Genomic DNA, 20826 nt, shown 5'->3' with positions numbered 1-20826 from the left:
AGTAGTGCAAAGCTGTTGTAAAGTTGCTTGTCCAATCACACTAGCATGCTATAATAATAGTACCATTGCTACTGTAACATATAAAACAGCCACTCTTGCTCCATTAGCCTGTCTGGCTTTAGGTAAATCACAACAAATCATTCTAATGATGTAACTCCATAAGTAACTGCATGGGCCAAATGAAGATTACGTTTTCTCTGCCAAGAACAGTTGTGATAATCAGTTTGATGTTCCCCTATGTTTCAGACTGGGTCTTTAAAGAGATTAATCTGGAAAATCTGCATGTGCCAGGACAAGAAAATGGGTTATCAATTTATGAAAAATACATGAAGAAGAAATTACAAGATTAGCTAATTTAGATTATCTTTGAACTTCCTAAAAAAAAAGAAGAGGGGTTGTTTTACTTTACCAGATCTGAAGTAGCGTTAGTCACTACAGGACAATTTTGCTTAAACTAACCAAAAGACACTCTTAAAGAGTAAAAATTATCCAAAGCAGAAGTTGTCCTTAATGAAGCATCTTTCCTTGCCTGCCAGTTCCTGTAAGTAGCAGATTTTGCTTTGTAAATTAGGTCAGTAGCTGGCGACCATTCAGTTGTATTCTTGTATATATAATTTAAATTACACCCTAATCCAACTGCAATCAAGTCATTCAATCAGTTAGCATAGCATTACCTCACTAGTGTATCACTACTGATCATCCGCTGTTGGGCCCATGGCATTGGCATGAACTCTGCCCCACCAAGAGCTGGAACAAGATACACCAGCCCAGCATACAAGGCTCTCCATATCAAGCCATATGGCAGACAAAGCCAAAGCACCAAAGGCTAATGGAGCTGGCCAAGCCCAGCTCGCTGTGCCACCTTCTCACTAGCAGGGGAGAGGGTAGGGAAAGCTGGCTGCAGAGGAAGAGAGCAGGGGGAAATCTCAGTGGCGCCAAACATATTTCCCTGGGACTAAACATCTCTCAGCTGAAGCTGTCTTCTGGAATGGTTGCCTCCCTCCCAGTGTTGGTTTTGGGGGCAAATGCAGAAGTTTACAGGATTGCAACAGATTAAGGGCCTTTCCCCACCCCTTGTATTTAACCCTGATGCAAACATGCCCTGGGCACATATTCATTCTTGTTTTTATGTAGCTCATCCCCAGCCCATGGGTGACACAGCCTTAAATTGTCTTTAGGTGAGTCAGTATTAAGGTTGTTTCCTCCCTTATTCCAACACTGTCCAAAGACAGCCTTAAGGTGTCTAATCTGATGACTGGGAACAGAGGCATAATGGATATCGGCCATGCAGACAGCAAACTTCATGCCAGTATAGCTTTCTGCTAACTCAAAAAAAAAAAAAAAAAAGTAGGTCAATAGTGTCTGCATAAAATGCTAGGCTGCACGTGTGGATCTCACCACAGGCATGTCATCGTCTTCAAACTTAATGATGCACACATTACAAGTTTACAAAGATATTGTTTTGTGATCCTAATGTATTTAGTGGGTGGTTTTGAATATTTAGTACCTTACAAGGTATCCACTGTGAAATCTAGACATTTTTACAAACCCCAAAAATTTAATGCCCCAAAAGTAGGTGATGTCCAGGAAAAACTAGAGGGCTAACTAACTTCCTTTTTCTGCTGTGGCAAGAATATGTTCTTCATCTACAACCCACAGGCTAGGCATTTGTATTTCTGTTTTTCCAAAGCGCTTACTAGGTCAGTTTTTTGCAGGACAACCTGAGTTGTGTGTTCTTTAAAACTAAAGAAAGGCATTTGTTACAATTGTGCAAGAACCTGCCAAAATGCAATACAATGGTGCAACCTAAGTATGATACAGATACAGTTTGACCCAGATCTTGTAGGTCTTGACCCCTGACCTTGTCATCCATGCTTAAATTCAACAGTGGAACATATGAAGTGGTAATTAAAAATTAAGCAATGTTATCTATTACTCTCGACATATAAAAGGCAGAGGCCAAATATTTATCAACCCAACACCTAAATGTACTTTATGTTGGAATTTCCCCTCTTTCTATGTACAGTGGTACCTCGGTTCACGAACTTAATTCGTTCCACGACTCTGGTCGTGACCCGAATTGGTCGCAACCTGAATCAAATTTCCCCATAAGGTTCAATGTAAATACGGTTAATCCGTTCTGACCCCTCCAAATTTGGTCATGACCCGATTTTTGGTCGCGTCCCGAATCAAATTTCCCCATAAGGTTCAATGTAATTACGGTTAATCCGTTCTGAACCATATGTTTGTTTGTTTTTAAACCGCAAAAATATGAAACAAAATACAGTACAAAGAGAGAGAACGCTAACCTTGCTCGACGCGACTTCTGGCATGGAGGACAGGAAGGCGGGTGGGGAGGCGGCTATTGCTTGGAGGGAGAGTCCCCCTCCCTACAGGAAGCCGCGACCACGTGTCACGGGAGGGAAAATGGCCGCGGATCCTGTTCGTCACCTGATCCGGCGTTCGCGAACAGAGGCAAACTTTTGCGAACGGAGCTGTTCGTGACCCGAGTTGGTCGTGAACAGAAGCGTTCGTGAACCGAGGTACCACTGTACCTTCTGTCTTGACCCCACTTCTTACCAGGCAGGCAGTTTTGCTATTTGTCCACTTCCCTTTCTCTCCAAGCCAAGTTCCTGCAGACCCTGATTCAGAAGACAGTGAGGCTGAGTGTAGCTTATATATATTAGGGAAAGTTGTTTGTGGAAGGATGCATCCTTCTTTGGTCAAATTGAGCTGTTGCTGATTTTTTCCTTAAACTGACCCTATTCCTGTGGATTCCTTAGGAACTTGCTCCTCATAGAATTCCTGAATGGCGTGCTCCCCTTCTTGCCCCTTCCCTCCATTAATATTCTCTGCCATTCCTTATTTCTCCAGACACTTTTGAGTCACAGGTGGCCCTGCCAAGCACTCCGTCTAGACTGAGAGTCATTCCCAAGCTATTCGGCTTTTCATTTCCTCTCTACTGCAACTGGGGGGAAAAAAATTCTCCCCTCCCTTCCAGCTTGGCCAGCCCATTATACTATTACCTCTCCCCAGGCACAGGGTTAGCTCCACATTTTACAGGTTGCCCAGCAATAACAGCTTGGCCCAGGATATGTGAGATGAAAGCAGTTAAATTAACAAAGTTGTTTGATGGGAAAGGGGAGCAGGGGAATAGAAAGACCCAAAGCAAATGGTACAGAGGTGAAGGATCCCAACACTCAGGATGTCAAATGTTTACCAGCTATTCATTCACTGATGTGCTTTTAGCAGGAGTTTGATCTCCATTCGCTCTATTGAGAGTAGTGGTATCTCCTGCAAATCATACTGGGAAGCATCCCCTGGTGATTTCTGTAGTTATAAATTTTAGAAAAGGCACTCAACCACTCTAGGCTATTTTTTTTGCTGACCAGCTGGCAACCCTGTTTAAAAAGAAAGGAAGGAAAAAGTCAATTTTTTTTAATCCATCCAATTGTGTCTGATTGAGACTGCCTGGACAAGTCCTTGCAGTTTTATTGGCAAGGTTTTTCAGAAGTGGGTTGCCCTTGCCTCCTTCCTAGGGCTGAGAGAGGGAGACTGGCCCAAGGTCACCCAGCTGGCTTTGTGCCTAAGGCAGGACTAGAATTCAGGGTCTCCTGGTTTCTAGCCTGATGCCTTAACCATTAATAAATTATAGGGGAAAGAGCTACCTGATCTAACTCTATTGCTATGTTCTTTAAAAGCTTCCTTCAAGGTCAGCTCCTAGAAGCTTCATGGATACCTCCATTTAATTTTCTTGGCAAATTGTACAATTTTATTGTTTTTGCCTTCTTCCATAATCTTTTTGGGATTCCCAGACTGAAAGCCTGGGGTTTCCTGGTTGTCTCCCATCCCAGTACAAACCAAGACCGACTCTACATACTGTACATTTTTGAGATAAACCAAGGTCACGGTAGGTGCTGTCATCCAGCTAGATATTATGTTATTTAATATTTATATATATAAACTTGAAAATAGCATGCTTTGATGTTCACTATTAATGCTAAAGTATTACATTAGTCCTGCCTCTAGTCCAAGAGTTTAAAAGTTCAATCACATTTAGGCATACTAATTATTATTTTTAGATTATAATCTTCTATTTTTGCATTATTTTAAATGTATGTATAAATGCTATATGAGGATAAATTGTGTAGCCATTTTAAGCCTGCTTATTTATCAGATCTATACCCCACCATAATCAATCTACTCTCGGAAGCTATATAAACACCCTATGAAGAAATAACATTAGCTTTTGAGAAGATATGCCCTGGCATCAACTTTCTTTAAGAACATTTGTAAAGTGGATTTTTGTTTTCCTTTTCATTTCATTGCTGTAAAACCTTTACTTACAATGCTTCCATCTTCCTTCTGTCTACTTCTGTATTTACATGAGGCAGCGCATATACAAACAATCATATTATACAAATTTCAGAATACCAAAGGATAGTTTATATATAGAATTTGTCAAACATGGGTGACAGCACCAATCACTTGTTAGGAGTATCTGAAAGAACAAAATTGAAGTTCTCCTCATTTAGACAGATAAGCAATATTTTGGCTGGGTTAAACAGCTTACTAAACTGCTCTTGTCTAGTTCAGTGATGGTGACAGGCCAACGATGTTTTGGGTGACACACTAGCGTTCACCAACACCCGACAACAACTATTCTCCCTGTTTGAGTTACCAAAGAAACTGAGTTTGTTTTACTCGTATTTCATTTTTGTAATTATTTGACGTTTCTTTATATAATACATATCACCACACGATTGAACTGTTTTTTTTTTTTAAACAGATGAATATGTAAATAATTGTTTCTCTTTTGTTTTGGGGGGGTGACACACCAGCAGAATCAAGTTAGGCATTTTCCGAATTTTTGACACACCGAGCCCAAAAGGTTCGCCATCACTGGTCTAGTTTGTGGTTCAATTGGGTGAATCCCACAAAACATGGTTCAGTTACACACAGTTCATTCTCACATTCTGATTACACCCAACTTTAATCTTCTAAGTGCTGCTTTTCATTTTTAAGAGGAACGACTAGAGCAACTTACTGGCGGACTTAGCTGTCGCTGAATAAAAGCCAAAGCCCGTAACAGGCTTTGCAGACCCACTACAGCGCTGCATCTCTAAATCCGCCATTTAGGAAAGATGTTGAAACTGGATACCGGTGTGCTTGAGGCGCCCTCTGCTGGGCATTAATGAATCCCGTGGCAAGTCAGGAACGCTAGGCCTTCGAAAGGCAATTTATAATTAAACTACAGATAATATGAGCGGATTAAAGATATATATGAAGTACCAAAGAGTTCGGGAAAATCTAGTCCTTTTCTGCGAAGATATATGTAGAGCACGCTACAGAAACCTGGGGTTTTCCTGACGTTGTATAACTACAATGTCCAGCAACAGTAGCCAGCACGGTCCGGATAAGGAACGATGCGGAGTTGTAGTTCAGCAATACGGGGGACCATACTGGGTCTACTTCTGTGGTCCAGTTATCGGCCCGTTCAGAATATACACAAATTGTGCACTTATGAATATAACTCCATCAATTGTTCATTGTACCAAATTCTGCGCAGACGTTGCGTGCGCCGTATCTTCCAGGAACTGGCTTCTCTTGCACGTCTGAATGCATCCTAACAGAAACACGAAGATCCTGTGTGGAGAAAATTAGCCTGCAGCCACGAAGGAACCGGCCTTGCCTCCTCCCTGGGTTTGCCCCGCTCTTTTTCTATCCCCAGTAGCTTCCTGTTCTTCTCCAGAACGGAAGAATCCATAACCAAAACAGCAGCAGCTCAACAAAAGGCGACATTTGCCTTCCAACGGATCTGGAGCGATTATTGCCCCGCCTCCACTTCAGGGGCGGGGGGGGGTAAATGTATGCTACATTCCATCCTTTCCTATCAGCTTCGAGGCTGCCGAGGCGACCAACCAATAAGAGTGGGGCGTGGGCGGGGCCTGATCTCCGCGCGGGAAGATGGCGCTCAGCGGGGTGGTTGCGCTGTATGCCCGGCTGAAGGTGGTTTGTTCTTTGGAGAGCGGAGGAGGGGTGCACGAGAATCCCGGGGCTGCGAACTAATTGTCGACGTAGGAGGATAGGGGGGCGGGAAGGGATGGAGCTCCGTGTCATCTTGGAGTAGGGCGAGATTGCCTGCTTTTTGGAGGTGGATACCGGGCGGGAATCGCCCTCGGTGCTGCGCGTGGAAGTCCTGATTCTGTCGAGTTGCAGGAAAAAGCAAAATAGTACAAATGCAATAGATGTATCTAGGACACGCTTGTGTATTGGTGGTTCTTCACCATGATGTGCAATGGCAGTGCCCTCTTGAATACCGATTGCTAGATGCGAGCAGGAAGGCTGCTGTTTTCATGCCCAGATCTCAAGTTCAAAGAAGTATCTGGTCTAGATGAGTTTTCAGAATGCCCACTAATAAATGTTCTTAGCTTGTTAGAGATCGTCAGGAAAATGTACGTCTGTAATTTGCTTCTTGAAGATTTGCTTTAAAGGAAGGTCAGATTTATCACAAGTGTATATTGGTGGCGATGGCATTAGGGAGCCTCCAAGTTCGGAGGCAGTGTATCACGAAATACTGCTTACGAGGAGCAGTGGTAGGCACAATTGTTGTCTTTGGATGTAGGCATCTTGGTTATGAAAACAGGGTGCTAATTTAGATACCATCCTAATCTATAGGATAGGTTGGTTTTGTTAATCCATTTTGGAAAAAGGAACTAATTTCTTTGGGTAAGGTACTTATATTACCGTCTTTGTTGTATTTATTCCGAAGTTAACTCTTAAATTCCATTGAATGCGATGAGCTTTGCTCTATAAAAAAGGACAGACTTACAGCCTGATCCTCTGCATGTTTACTTAGAAGTAAAATGTTGAGTTTCATTGTATATAGCATTCTAACAGGCTTTCTTCTAAGTAAATACTTAGGGAGGGAGGAGGAGGAGGAGGGGAGGGAGGTCATCAGATATGGGGTTGGCTAGCCCCCTAGAGGCCTGGTGTTGCTTCCATCGGCCTCTTGGATTTTTTCTTTTCCTTTTATTCTTTGTAAATGTGTCCTCTTATAAATTTTAACTGTATATTTATTTATTGTTTTAATATGTTGTAAGCCGCCCAGAGTCCCCCATTGGGGGGAGATGGGCGGGGACAAGTTTAATAAATAAACAAACAAACAAACATAGAAAGGCATTGGAGTTTGTGGATTAGGTAAAATTGGCTGTGAAAACTCCAAGTGTGGCTGCTATACTTGAAAAAGAGAATATTGTATGGAGGGCATCATGACCTTTCCTAGAATTCTTGAACTTTTATTTAACATACACTTCTCGCTCTTCATTAAAGCCTAATGTTTGTTTAGAAATCTCTGGAACTTTACATGCATTATTTGTAGAAGCTTGTGCTTCAGGAAAAAAAATAGCTTACTTGTTTGTGTGCATCTGTTAGTATACAACAAGCTACTTCAACTCAGTATAAACAGAGTAAAAAGCTGACCTCATATTTCAGAATATTATATATTTATTTGTTTTTTAAGTTCTTGGACTGCTAATGTTAGGATAGGTCTATGGGAAAGGAGAGTAAGAAGATGAAGTATTTTTGGTGGTGGAGATCCTAGCAGGATTCAAGAAGTATAGAGGGATGCCTAGAATGAGAGGAGGTATTTCTGCTTTTGTTTTTCACTATCCTCAGGAACTGGGCTGCCCTGCACTAGAGGGTGTCTACCTGTCAGAGGCTGAAGACATACAGAAATTGCTATTCAGTCCTTCGTCCCATCGTTTGGACATATTGGAATGGATCTGTGTCAGGTAATGGGTATTACAGCTGGAGCCTTATTCCCTGATAGGATAGATCTAACAGTACTGCCAGAATATCTTGTTCAGTCTCAATGGAATCTAAAGATTTGCCAGTATAAGCCCAGAAGAGTGGGAAGACAGAGAACAGATTTGTTTTTCTCCTTCACTTCCTTCTAAAGGCAGAGAAAATCTTTATACCCTGTCTTGTTTAACACAAAACCCCTGAATAAGATCATCCGTCAGTTCAGAGTCCGGTATCGTTAATATACAGATAATATCAGTTGTACGGCTTGACCCCAGGCCATCCAGGTGATGTTGTTAAGGTCCTGTCCCAATGTCTGGAGGCTGTTTGGGTCTGGATTGGGAGGAACAGACTCAGGCTCAAGAATGAGTGGCTGAAACTGTTTGGGCTCCCTGGATCTGGAGATTTTTCATATTTGGTCTTATTGAGCCTCAGTCAATTTTCTTGGTTGGTGTGTTGGCTTGTTTTCTTTGGACAGACTTGTTTCTTTTTTCTTCTCTTCATTTTATTATTTCTTACTTTTAAAATGTAAGCTGGCCAGGGTCGTCTGGGAGTTGGCCAGCCTCTAAATCCAAATAATAAATAAATTATTCCCATTGGAGGGACATGATCATAGAGTTGAGGAGGCACTGCATCCAATATATCCATAGGCCCACCTTTGCCGTGCCTGTTTTTTAGCCTTTCCAGTGCTGGGAGGTAAAAGAGAACATTTCTGATACCAGATTTCTTTGCTAAAGTAAGAGTTCTCTCTGCGGTCTTGCGGGGTGAGGCACTGGAAAATCCTGTGGCTCTTAAGATGCTCTGCTAGAAATCATAAGATTGCAATTTTAGCATTTTCAATTTCTGACAAGCAAGATTCATTTCTCTCCTCGTTTCCAGTCTGTTCATATGACAGGTGTGGCATTTGAAAACTACTTTCCCTTTGATTATTCATGTTAGCACAGTTAGGAAGGTGTGGCAAGTATGGAGATTCACTATAGCATTAAATCACAAGATGCAGGAAGCAGTTTGTATAAATTAAGAGCAGCTAATCAGAAAGAATTTGCAGTAATTTTCATTTCATTGGGTGTCCAGCTAGGTGGCAGCATCTAGCTAACCTTGACTGATCTTAAAAAGCTATGTGGGGTCAGGTTTGGTTGAATAGAATGCTGATCAACCAGAACTAAATTCTACGCTGGGAATCACTGCTAGCTACTTCATTATTCCCTTGAAACGCCTTTCCTTCTGTTCTTTCTTTTAAAAAACCTTAACCATGAGGTAAAGTACAGGATGAAGGAATCTGGTTTCCTGGAAAAAATACTTCTGTAGCTTCTCTTCTAGGGATGTTTATAAGTAGAGTAATTGCCTTTGTCCTGTTGCTCTGGCCAATCTCCCAATCATGGCTGCTTCCTCTTATTCCTCTCTTCATCCTATGTTATAGGTTTTCTCCCTTGCTAGATTGAAAATCCATGAGTGGGACCAGTTTTTATTGTTATAGGAAGTAATCATAATCACTATCAGCAGTTATTCAAAAACAGATGTCTATATGGTTTGGTATTGCTCTTCAGAAAGGCAGACATACCTTTTTACCCTTTCACCTTCTATCTCTCTGAATAATTTGAATGACTTGCATTTATGAAGGGGTGTGAGTATTACAATACCTCAACAAGGCTCTGAAAGTTTGTTTTGCCTTCCCCTGCAGTGTGTACCCACCTCTTCGAGAGCAGTTTTCATCTCTCAATAAAGAATCACAATCAGATTTAAAGATAAAAGGTATATATATAGTGCTCATATTAAGTGGATTAATAAATAATCTGTCATTCATGGTTGGAAAAACTGTTGATATGTCTGTGAGTTCCTGGGGTGGGGGAGTAGGCAGAACAGGACTGAATAGACTCAAATTCAAAGTATGCAGGATCAAAGGCTTTTGTCAAAAAGACAAAAACAGTACTGTGACAGTGTGGTGCAAAACAGGTCCCTTTTGTATCTGCATGCAGTGTCACAATGTGTATACAAAAGGGGTGAAGCTTGCATCTCAATGGGATAGTACTGTTTTCATCAACTGACACCCCCTCCCCCAGAAACCTCTTGTATATTCTTATACCTAAAGGGGGCATGGACACAAAGTCTAATATGCTGGGCAGATTTTTCCTATCTGAAAACTATAATTTCTTTTGCATAAATAAATGACTGCTTGTGTTACTTATTCCTATGGAAAATACTAAAGAGATGCATTTCACCTGATGGAGGGATCTAAAATTCCCTCTGAGCACAAATGGGAAACAGCGTTAATTATATCCTAGATTGCATCCTGTTAGAGTATCCCATGAAATTCCATTAGAATAACTGAAAACCAAGCCAGCATTTGCCTTTTATCTTTCTCTAGTTTCTGTTTTTAGTCTTACTGGTATGATTGAATATAGAGCTGGCTTTATATATGGATAGTTAGAATTAAATTGAACAATTGGAGACTGGATGATAATGGAATAGTGCCACTAGAGCCAGTGGTGAAGGCACCAGTTTAGAAACCAGGAGATGGTGAGTTCTAGTCCCGCCTCAGGGATGAAAGCTGGCTGGGTGACTTTGGGCCAGGCACGCTCTCTCCGCCCAACTCACCTCACAGGGTTGTTGTGGGGAAAATAGGAGGAGGAAGGAGTATTACATATGTCTGAGGTCTTGAGCTATTTATAAAAATAATAAAGGTGGGATAAAAAATCTTTAAAAACCCAGTCAGCTCTTGAAGAGTAAATGTCTCCAAAAGAAGCAAATTGAATGATCTTATTTAATGCCTTTTAAAGCATGCCCTTTTAGGTAACATGAAGTCATTGCCTGTAAATAAGTTATGGTGGCTGTACAAACTAATTAAAAATGCTGTTGTTTAGGAAACATGTTAACAAAAGAAAGAGGTGCATGTTAAGAACAAAAGAAGGATGCTGTCTGCCCTTTAAAATCGTCAAGCTAATCTGCGGGGCTATTTGCAACCTAACTGTTAAAAGAAAAAAGAAAAAGCAACTTCTCTACTGCTGGCTAACGCTTGTGGGCTGTCTGTTAGCATAAAGATGCACTGCAAAGCAGTTGCTTGGTTTCCAGGGAGTGAGTCATATCTTAGTTGGCACTCCATCAATCCGTGTTTCAGTCCATCAAGCTTTCAATATTCCGAGCAAAATCTGGTCTCTTGGACCAAAATTCTGATTGTTCTGAAGTCTTGTCCTCAGTGGGGTCAGAACTAAGCCAAGAGACATAAACACATCTGTATGAATTACTTTTTAAAATTAAAAGTGTAGGTTTTTTGCCAGGGAACATGGTTTAGGTTTTTGGTCTATAGCATGTGACTTGGATTAATTCATAATTTTTATAATTTGAGAAGTTGCATAAAAATGGATCAACTTGTAATTTATTATGTTGTCATATTTTCCTTTGTCTGATGCTTGCAAGCTAGAAATCATATTTTAATCCATGCCTGTCTTCGGCAATTGAAAACAGCCCATTTTCCAGCAGATGTTATGTGGAAGTTGGCTGATGGATTGCTTTCGTGTTTCTGAAACTCTTTTTTTTTTAAAGCTTGCCTCTCCTGCTTCCTTAAAGTTTTTCTCATAATTGAACAAGTTGAGCTCAGTGTTTCTTCACAAGCCTCGGCTATCTAAATGCCTCGTTCTCTCCTGACCTCTGCCCAATTTATTTGTATCTGTAGTGAGCAAGTTGCCTGATGAAGCAAGTGCCATTCAAGAGAGGTAGTAATGATGTGAACGAATATGGTGCAGTCTAAAGCAAAATCAGCATATGAGACTGCTTTCTACACAACTCAAAATATGGACTTCCAGCTCACTTCTCTTTAACATTATTGGCTAACATTTGGCCAATGGTGTTTTATGCCTGTCAGATCATGCCCCTGTGAATCAGAGGGGCACATCCCGAGGGTCCATGTGGCCCCTGGAATTCTCAGAGATCCTCTAAACCTTGTGACCAGATTGTAATGTTTAATCTGAAAGAAAAGGGAGGTGAAGAGAGCAGTCATATTAATAGTGCTTAAAGTAATGCTAAGTATTTTTTGTTCTGAGGCTGTCTACTTTTGTGTGTGCGCATGTAACTCTTGGCTCAAAACAGGTAACATGCATTTACTCTAAAGCAGAATTGTATTTTTTTCCAATTGGCCCAAGACTAGGCAGTATTTTTTTCCTGCCATCTGTTGCTATCTGCTCTCTTGAATAGGAGATATTGGGAAATGAACCAGGGACTCTCTGTGGGTAAAATGGGTGCCCTGTCACCGAACCAAGTCCCTCTTCAATATTTGACTGTGAGTTTTAGTATACAAGGAATTGTACATGCAATACCAGACTGGGAGTTTGTGTAGAATCCCCTCTGAGTGGGCACTGAAGGAATCAGGCATCTTGCCCTGGTATCAAGCTTCTCCGTGTCTCTGTAAAAATGGATAGCGGGGCCAAAGACAAAATTACTTGTGCAAGCCAAGTCTTGCACTAATCTGTTGTGAAAATGTTGCTTTCCAAGAACAGTTTTTCTCTACTCTGTTCCAAGATTGGATTTTGGCATTGCTATGGTCATTAGGAATTAGGGAAAAGTAAATAAAATATGATATCTTTGTTCTGAAGGTTTGGTTCAGCTTCCATAGCCCTCCCCAATCTGGCCTCTTGCCTGACCTCTATCATCTCCTGGCACCTGATGGAGCCAACCATGCTGATGTCATTCTACAGATGTAGAAATGTAAAAACCTATTAAAGTAGATTTTTGAAAGATTTGTTAAGATTTGAAACATTGGGATCTAAGTGTATATTGTATTAAAACAGTGGGCTCTCCCTCTTTGCTCTCTGTCGTAAGAGCAGAATGGGTAAACTCAGGGTTGGAAAGTTGTCAAGTATCCGGGCAATTAAAAAAAGAAACACCCAACACAGAGCCATAGAAAATTGAAATGGTCAAATCTGCAGGCTGCCATAGGTATATTGTTGGAGGTCTGCTTCGATTTGTAAGTAGAGAAGACTGGGAACATTTACAAAAGTGCTTCATGAGCTCCATTGTTTACGAGGACTGGGAACTTGGTCTTCAAAGCAGATTTAACTTTGTGGAAAACCCTGACACCTGAGTGGCTAAACTTCCTCCTATCCTGACAGGAATGGTGAAGCTGGGGTATGATCTGATGCTTTGTCGAGCTGATGATCTGGATCTCATCAAGGTAAGCACCAGGAAAACATTTGCAAAAGCAGGCTCCTGTCCCCTCCATAGCCACCTTATGCCATTTCCATACTGTTAATTGTGGATGTCAGCTCCCTATTGCCTGCTGTGAATGGATCACGTTATACTCTTACCTTTCCCGCAGCTTTACTGGCTTGCAATAGATATGATGAGCAGTTTCCTTTTTTCCCCCCATAATAGCATTTTAAGTAATTAAAAATTCAGGTTATGCAACAAGAAAAGGATTGAAATGAAGTGTATGTTGTTTTTCTTTATGGAATTCCCTTTCTAGGCCTTTGTCCTTGATAGTTTTCTTCTATCCCCATTTAACACAGGGGCTGCTCAGACACAGTGCACCCTGAATATCAGCGGCTGAGCATGGAGGCAAACTCCGAGGGGGAGGCCTGCTTATGTCATACTGTCACTACTGGAAGGCAAAATCCTAAGTGTTTGCATGCCTTTTTGTGTCCCTGCAGGGGAGGGCCTGTGCTCAGAAGCAGCTCCGCTTCCTGGAACAGCTGATGGCTGTGATTCCACCTCAAAATAACCTCATGCTATCAGACTCTGTATCGGACTCCAGTAGTTATTCCAGGTGAGGGGGGAGGCCAAGGTACCCCTCCTCACAATTAGCATTCCCTAGGTCTTGCAGCTGTTGTGCTAGAATGGATAGATAGATTTAATTAGTGTGGTGTTGAATATCGCTATCCTTGCTGAGCAGGATTGAATTGGTACTGTTGGCAGAAGGTCTGGAATTCTGTCCTTAAAAGGCATGCTGATTCAGACTTTAGGATGAAATCAGCACTCCATCCTAGATATTTTGTCCTGAAAATGTTGAAGTCCAAAATTGTGTGTGTGTGTGTTTTTTTTAAAAATTGAATTTTGGAATAAATATTTGGAATGGATTGCAAAGGGGGAGGTACACAGGAATTAGATGATAATGGTGGAATCTTAAACACATCATTTCATAGATACTGGCACCCAGCCATAGACCCTATGTGTCCTGAAACTTGTAGCAAAAACACAGCAGCCTTTGTGTTCCCTTTTCTGCAGCCAGAACACTTACTAAGATGGCTGGCCTTAAACAAGTGCTGTGGGCCCATTTTTTATTATATCAAACATCCTCCATCCTATAATGGAGACAGATCACAGCTTCCTTGGTTTTTAGACCTCTTTTTTTCTTTGTACCAATCCCAATTTTCCTTCCTAGGTTAGGCTGCCCTACAGCCTGCACTTTATAATTCCCCAGCATTCTCTTGCAGCACAGAGGAATCTTTCCAAGAAATAGCTAGGAAGAATGAAGAGTTCATGAAGCAGGTTTTCTCTAGCTCTGATCTGCAGGCAGTGTTGAACCCAGAGTGTCATCCCTGGAGCTCAGATATAAAGCCCCTCCTTTTGGGTGAAGAAGGACAACAGAAAAGGTGAGCTTCCTGTGCCTGCTGTTGAGTTATAGAAAGGAGAGAGTCAAGAAGTCCTTGTAGAGTTATAGTGAGGCTAGAGTGGTCAAATAGAGGAGAGAATTAGTGTAAAAATGAGATCTGCTTTTCCATAGATTCCATTCCCTTTCCCCATGTTTTCCTCCCTTTCAAATCAGTGATGAAACCATGAACTCCTGCTACCTGCTTCTTTGTCTGTGTCTACAAAAGGGCCCTGCTGTCAATGACTTCTCACGAGCAAACTCTCTTGGAAGCATCAGAGGAGCTGGAGAAGGCAGCAGCAGCCTTGGAAAATCTAAGAGCACAAGTAAGCAATTTACAGCCCTGCTATATCAAGCAGGGGCATGTGTTTTACAGTGGGAAGGGTGGCTTGGAAGTTGCTTCCTGAGTCATCTCCAGTTTATTTGCTCCATCGCTGCAGTTATGAGCACAGGCTGTGATACTTTGTGTTATCAGCGGTATAGGCATACTTATAGACAGGTTATCTGATTTCATGGGATTGATCATCTGTGTCAGTTCTATGACTTAGTGATTACTTAAATTGTGTTATGCCTATCAGTTAGTAGGCTTTCATATCAAAGTGTCCAGAAAACAATGTTGAAGAGTTGCCAGCCCTAATTAGACTTTCCCAGGGAGCTTTGTCTCTGTCTGCATTTCCCTTAATTCTTGTCGTCTCCTTCCCTCTTCTGCCTTCTCTACCATTTATTGAGGCTCTTCCTCCTCCTCCTCCTCTTCTTTATTCTTGTTATATTGCATCCCTCTGGTTTGGCTATTAAAAGCTACACCTCTAGTTTTCCTTTTTTACTATGCAAATATTGTATCCATTTACAACTGCCTGCTCTAAGGGGTAGTGCATATGTGTGTTTTCATTGCAACAGAGGTCATCCCTGCTAGATTGCAGCAAAGGGCTATTTCATTCAGTTTCCCATAGGGGGTCAGCAAGGGGATGCTTGGAATTTCCAGGCAAGCAAAAAAGATAGAAGGAAGCCAGAAAGGCAGGGAAATGGCTGTTGGCATTAACTACCTGTTTATTACTATTGCTCCTGTACGCATGGGTGGCATTTTATGGGATACAGGTAGTCCTCACTTAACGACCACAATAGGGACCGGGAAATTTGTTGTTAAGCAGGGTGGTTGTTAAGCAAGTCATGCCTGATTTTATGACCTTTTTTGCAGCGGTCATTAAGCAGATCACTGCGGCCGTTAAGAAAACCACACAGTTCCCCATTGGTTTTGCTTGCTGGAAGCCAGCTGGGAAGGTCACAAATGGCGATCACATGACCCCGGGACACTGCAACTATCATAAGTGTGGTTGCCAAGTGCCTGGATCACGATCACATGACTGCAGGGGTGCTGTGATGGTTGTAAGTGCAAGGACCGGTTGTAAGTCCCTTTGTTCAGCACCGTTGTGACTTCGAATGGTCGCTAAATGAATAGCTGTTAAGTGAGGACTACCTGTGTATCTTATCCTCAAACAGAGTTGATTCCCTCTTGTCTTTAAATTGGGGGGGGGAATAGTGTTCCTTCCTGCAGGGGAGCCCCGCTGGTGCCGATGCATCCTGCAACAGTGCCACAGCTCTTCAGTCCCTCAAGCTGATAGTATCTGACTACAGCCAGCTGCTTACAGCCTTTGAACAAGTATATGAGAACGAGCTGCAGAAGCATTGTGAGCGTCCTGCTCCTAAGCTGAGTCCTTGCGGCCCCCTCTTCCAAGCTGTGCACCACAATCTGCTGCTGTGTATGCAGGTGAGGCTGGGGCATGTGAACGGGTGGGTAGGCAGGCAGGGAGTTTGGGAGCCTACATGGCAACGGTTGCAATGTAGAGAAACGTTCTTTAACTTTCCAATAATGGCTTCTGGATTTGTGTTTGGAGAAATGGTAAGGGTGCAGTAAAAGTAGGAAATGATGGGGTGTGCCAAAGTTAGTTTCCTAGCAACCGTGCAAAGGGGTCCTTGATTCTACTCCTTTTCTCTCTGAGTCAGCAAATCTGTGTCTGACTGTACCACTTCAGTCTGCAGATCTCCATCTGCAGCTCCATCCCAAGTCCCAGAAAATCTGTATGTGAGGGAGGAGGTTAGATAGATGCCATCCTGTGCCAATTGAAGGTTGGAGCCAATTCAGTTCAGTAGAAAGAGCTCTTCTAGAGCTACGATGTGCCTCTATGTTCAAGTCTGGTGACAAAGAGGAGGAAGAGAATCCATATTTGAGGCTTTTCAGCTTCCCTGCCATATTTCCTTAGGGAAATCATAAACCTATCTGTACAGGTCATCAGATGGCAGCAAAGAGCCACCAGTCTAGCCCTGAGACATTCACATGTCTCAAAAGTGTTTGGAAGCAAAGCTGGTTCCCGTTTCAAAGGTTTTTCCCTGGTTACTTCTTAGTTACCTGGCATTCCTTTGTTTTGTATTATTTTTAAAAGTTATCAACAATATTACTGGATTTCACTCATGGGTCCCAGTCAGGCTCTTTTATAGATGTATTTACATTTTGTCTTAAATTTTTATTTACTGGTTTCTTAAGCTAGACTGTTTTACAGATCACTTACGGACACATTTTTTGTACTGGTCTGAGACTGCAATAAAATGACTGAGTGAGCCTCATTACTGTTCAGTTGCTGAATAAAGAAGACAGGTACTCCCAGGCTTAACCCAGATCTTTACCTAAATAGCTGGCTTTTTTATAAGAAGAAATCAGGTGATGCCTCTCTTAGCTTTATACTGCCGTGCTAGGATCTCTGTTCCACAAGTAACCAGAAATGGCCCCTGTACTATTTCAGAGTAAATTGGGTGAATCAATTGATTTCTCTTTTTTTTTGCTCAAATTGTGATTTTCTTGACCATATGTTCATTTTGCTTTATTTCTATATCAATTGTATGAATGTAAAATGATAAAATGCAAAAATGCATGGGATTTTTGCATACTTAAAAGATTTAGCTTTTTGTACATAGCTTTCTTGCTGTTTTCTCTTTTTTCAAGTGAATTTTCCCTAATATATATATATGCTACATATTCTGTTCTAAATCTGAGGTTAAATCATAGCCAAGTAATTACAGTTAGTGTTAATAAACGAAGAAAGTGTTTATATCAACTTGTAGGACACTTCCTAGTCCCGCTGGACCTTTTTTTGTAGCTGGAGAACCTGAATCAGTACTGGTCTAATTTTTTTGCTGGTCACATGACTGCTTAAGGATGATTTCCTTAAAACTCTACTATTTCCTAAAGATGTAATACATTCACAACAATACCATCTACTAGAATGCCTTACATGAAGCTTCTGGAAAAGGTACATTATAAAAAGGCAAGCATCATGTTTTCATCCTTCCAGATGTTAGGCAAATGCACCTACCTTTTAAGCCTAACATTTTTAAAAGCACAAATCTCTACCTTTCTCTTAGTTCTACCCACTTAGCTATTTGCATGGAGTAGTTTTCTTTCCTAAATCTTCCAACAGCCTTACCCGTGTTTTCTTGTCGAAGCATTAAAACAGCAATAGTTTCAAAACTGTTTTTAAGATAACCTTTCATACATACCTAGGTTGCAATTAATGCGAGTTTGAATAATGCAATATTCAATTTGTGTGAATTGTAAATTGATACCAGGTTGTGTTTAATGGGACTGAAAATTCAGTTAATGTGAGGCTAGCACATGCGCAGTTGCAGTTGGGGTTTTAGACGCTGCTAATCTTTGTGTGTGCAAAATGGAGAAAAAGATTCCATCAGAGGAAAATGGTACAAGCTCAAAAAGAAGAGGCTGGTTCTTACACTAGAACAAATTTGATGTAATTGAACGATATGAACATGGTGATAGCAATGCTAACATAGGATGAGATGTTGGAATGCCTGAATCTACAGTACATGATATTATAAAATATGCAGGGGAAATAAAAGAAAAAGGTAAAGTTGCATCAGCTTTTTGTGGTTTGCAAATATCTACAAGGAATAGAAGTGTTGCAGTGATAGAAACAGAGCATCTTTTAACTGTATGGATTGAGGATTGTAATCCGTATTAATATTTCATTAATATACATATGAATTTTCATTGCCTATTTCGGTCGAGCTGGAACCCTATTTTTCATAGAAATACACTCTGAATAGTGCAAATTCAAATAATGTGACCATTTAATGGGATTCGTTATCCGCACTAAGCAAGACCTAGCTGTATCCATAACTTCAGTCTCAAGACCATTAGAAATCAGTTGCTTATTCACTGAGCATATTCCACAAGGACAGGGTGATTCATCAACCTTCCTTTAGTCCAGATATTGGCTCCTGTATTCACTGGTCACAGAAACTTGTCCTGCTGTTTTCTGTACTGATCTTGCTCGGTGTATCTGCCATTATTAGATATAAAAATTGATCTATCAGTTTCATTCAGTTTTTGGCTTCCTTCACTTCCCTTTCCCTCAAAGACAACCTGAGAACAAGAATATTATACTCTAACATGTCTGGAAGGGATCAGATCGGTACAAGACAGTCAGTGATTCCCTGCCTTATGAACAAGTAGGAGCTTGGTTTCATGCTAAGTACCAGTGTTCCTATCTCTAAACATTTCTAAACAGATGGAATTGTAATAATGGTAGCTGGCTGTGCATGCATGTTTAGCTGTCTAGAATAGCTTTCTTTTAATAATATTTTATTGAAATTTTAAAGTTACAAAGTTAAAAGTTAGAAATGAAAAAAAATTGAAAATACAAATTATAAAGAAAAGGAAAAGAAAAAGTGAGATAAAGTAAAAGAAAAGAAAATGGCAGAAAATGATAAATTGACTTGCTTATTAAAAGAAAACTCAAATAACTATTACCTTAAAGAATGGAAACCATTGATGGACTATTTGCAAAATGCAGGTGGGGTGAAGCTTACATGGGGATTTGAAGATTAGATTATAAATGTAATGGGATATGTTTTGACAAAGAATTACTCCTACTTAATGTATTAAAAACTAGCACTTATGATAGTCTTATTGTTCTGAAGACCAGAGATAGATTGGAAGTTATCTATTTTTCATATATTTTTTCTTTTACTAGAATAGCTTTCTTTAAACATGACTCTTATGGTGTCTTTGACTTTTGTGACATAAATGCTTGAGAGTCAGAGCCCACCTCTAATAAAAGAAAGAGGGCAGGTGTATGTTCATACAAAAATAAACGATGTGTTCAATAAAACCAAAAGTCTATAAAATACAAGAGGCAGCAGTTAGGTTGTTAAATTCAGGAATTTATTTCTTCCCACATAAATCTGTCCCCTGCCAGTAATGGCACACTGAGAGCCCATCAGATAGAAATGTCCTCTACTCCATGAAGCCTGCGCTACAATATATTTGTTAGCTTTCCAGAGTGCTTCATGATTTTGTTATCACATGATTCCCCCCATGTCTTAACTTTTAAAAAATTCTCTGGAGTGGGCTTTTCGCTCCCCTCTTTCTTACCCTGTCTCATCACAGCTATTGATATCTGGAGCACAAAATCCTGAGCAGTTGGAGTTGATAAAATGCCACTAAAGAAGCTGCCTGTTTTTGTTCTCTGAATATTCTTGTCTTCAGGAGCTGCAAGGCCTGGCCCAGGTTACTGAAACCTCAGAATGCATTATGGAGACAGTACAACGGCGGCACGAGCAGAAGGTGTTCTGGAATGGAAGCGCCATAGCCACGTTACGTAAGTCTTGTGTCTCCTGTGGCCTGCTCTTCCTTATAAATGTCAGCTCCTCTTCCTATACTGCTCTCTTTCTGATGCTCCTTAGTGTGTGGGGAGGTGTGAATTATGAATGGGGTGCTTTCTTAGCTGACCCACCTTAACCCTGGGGCGAAGGTCTTTTCTTTAGGGACTGAAATTTGGGGAAGGTACGATGGACAGCTAGGAGAGAATGAAATGTGAAAAGTAGGAAGAATTGGATTTAGCCAGAATGTGTTGATGAAGAGATGGAGCTGATATCTTACTTTTTTAGCCTCAAAGCTTGAAGAACTGCAGCAGAAATACAAGGCCATCCATACCATCCTAAAAGACTCTCAGGGATCCTGAAGATGCAATTTGTAGGTTATTTCCAGAGGAAGGAAGAGTGTCCCTTCCTAGGATGTAAAGGAGAGCCTGAGAAACATTGTCAGTTTTTTCAAATGTAAATATATTTTCTGAAGTATTCTTTGAAAATTTAAAAATAAAATCTGTCTCCTTAGAATGAATATTCTCTCTCACTCTTTTCTTCTTGGTTGTTGTTTTTTTCTTAAACTTATTGAACTCTCCTTTAATTCCTAGTTTCCAAATAGCACTTCTAACTCCAGTTGGATCAGCAAGGCACTTCTCCCCTTTTTGTATATTTGCATCCATATATCTAGTATCTTATGAAATAAGCCTCTACCACTGTCCCTTTAAACTACATGCCAGGTATTCCTGGATGGTTTAAGACCTTTCTTTGCCAAATCTCTTGAAAGACAACTT

General features: G+C 40.9%; 1 protein-coding gene across 2 annotated transcripts; it reads left to right on the top strand.

Annotated features, from left to right (window-relative positions):
* Positions 1-5914: 5914 nt before the first annotated feature.
* HAUS7 (HAUS augmin like complex subunit 7) lies at positions 5915-20570 on the top strand. 2 transcript variants are annotated; one of them, XM_007443413.3, is made up of 10 exons: positions 5915-6009; positions 7678-7793; positions 9485-9555; positions 12906-12967; positions 13443-13558; positions 14226-14384; positions 14610-14706; positions 15918-16145; positions 19938-20049; positions 20339-20570. In XM_007443413.3, exons 1-10 carry the CDS (start codon positions 5968-5970, stop codon positions 20410-20412), a joined length of 1077 nt encoding a protein of 358 aa, XP_007443475.1. In that variant the 5' UTR covers positions 5915-5967; the 3' UTR covers positions 20413-20570. The 2 variants fall into 2 exon arrangements, with proteins under 2 accessions (XP_007443475.1, XP_015746439.1); XM_015890953.3 differs by lacking the exon at positions 5915-6009 and having other exon boundaries at positions 6084-7793.
* The last annotated feature ends 256 nt before the right edge of the window (positions 20571-20826 follow it).

The sequence above is a fragment of the Python bivittatus genome, unplaced genomic scaffold (assembly GCF_059951505.1).
Source record: "Python bivittatus isolate LINGU-HERP-01145 unplaced genomic scaffold, Pbiv_v1 ctg000220_np1212, whole genome shotgun sequence".
NCBI classification, from domain to species: domain Eukaryota; kingdom Metazoa; phylum Chordata; class Lepidosauria; order Squamata; family Pythonidae; genus Python; species Python bivittatus.
Note: the sequence above shows the minus strand (reverse complement) of the source record. Positions and strands in the feature narration are given on the sequence as shown.

Coding starts and splice junctions, on each gene's coding strand:
- HAUS7 (XM_015890953.3), top strand. CDS start 7,627: ATGCCTAGAATGAGAGGAGGTATTTCTGCTTTTGTTTTTCACTATCCT. Junction 9,556..12,905: donor ATCAGATTTAAAGATAAAAG/GTATATATATAG, acceptor CTATCCTGACAG/GAATGGTGAAGCTGGGGTAT. Junction 13,559..14,225: donor GACTCCAGTAGTTATTCCAG/GTGAGGGGGGAG, acceptor ATTCTCTTGCAG/CACAGAGGAATCTTTCCAAG.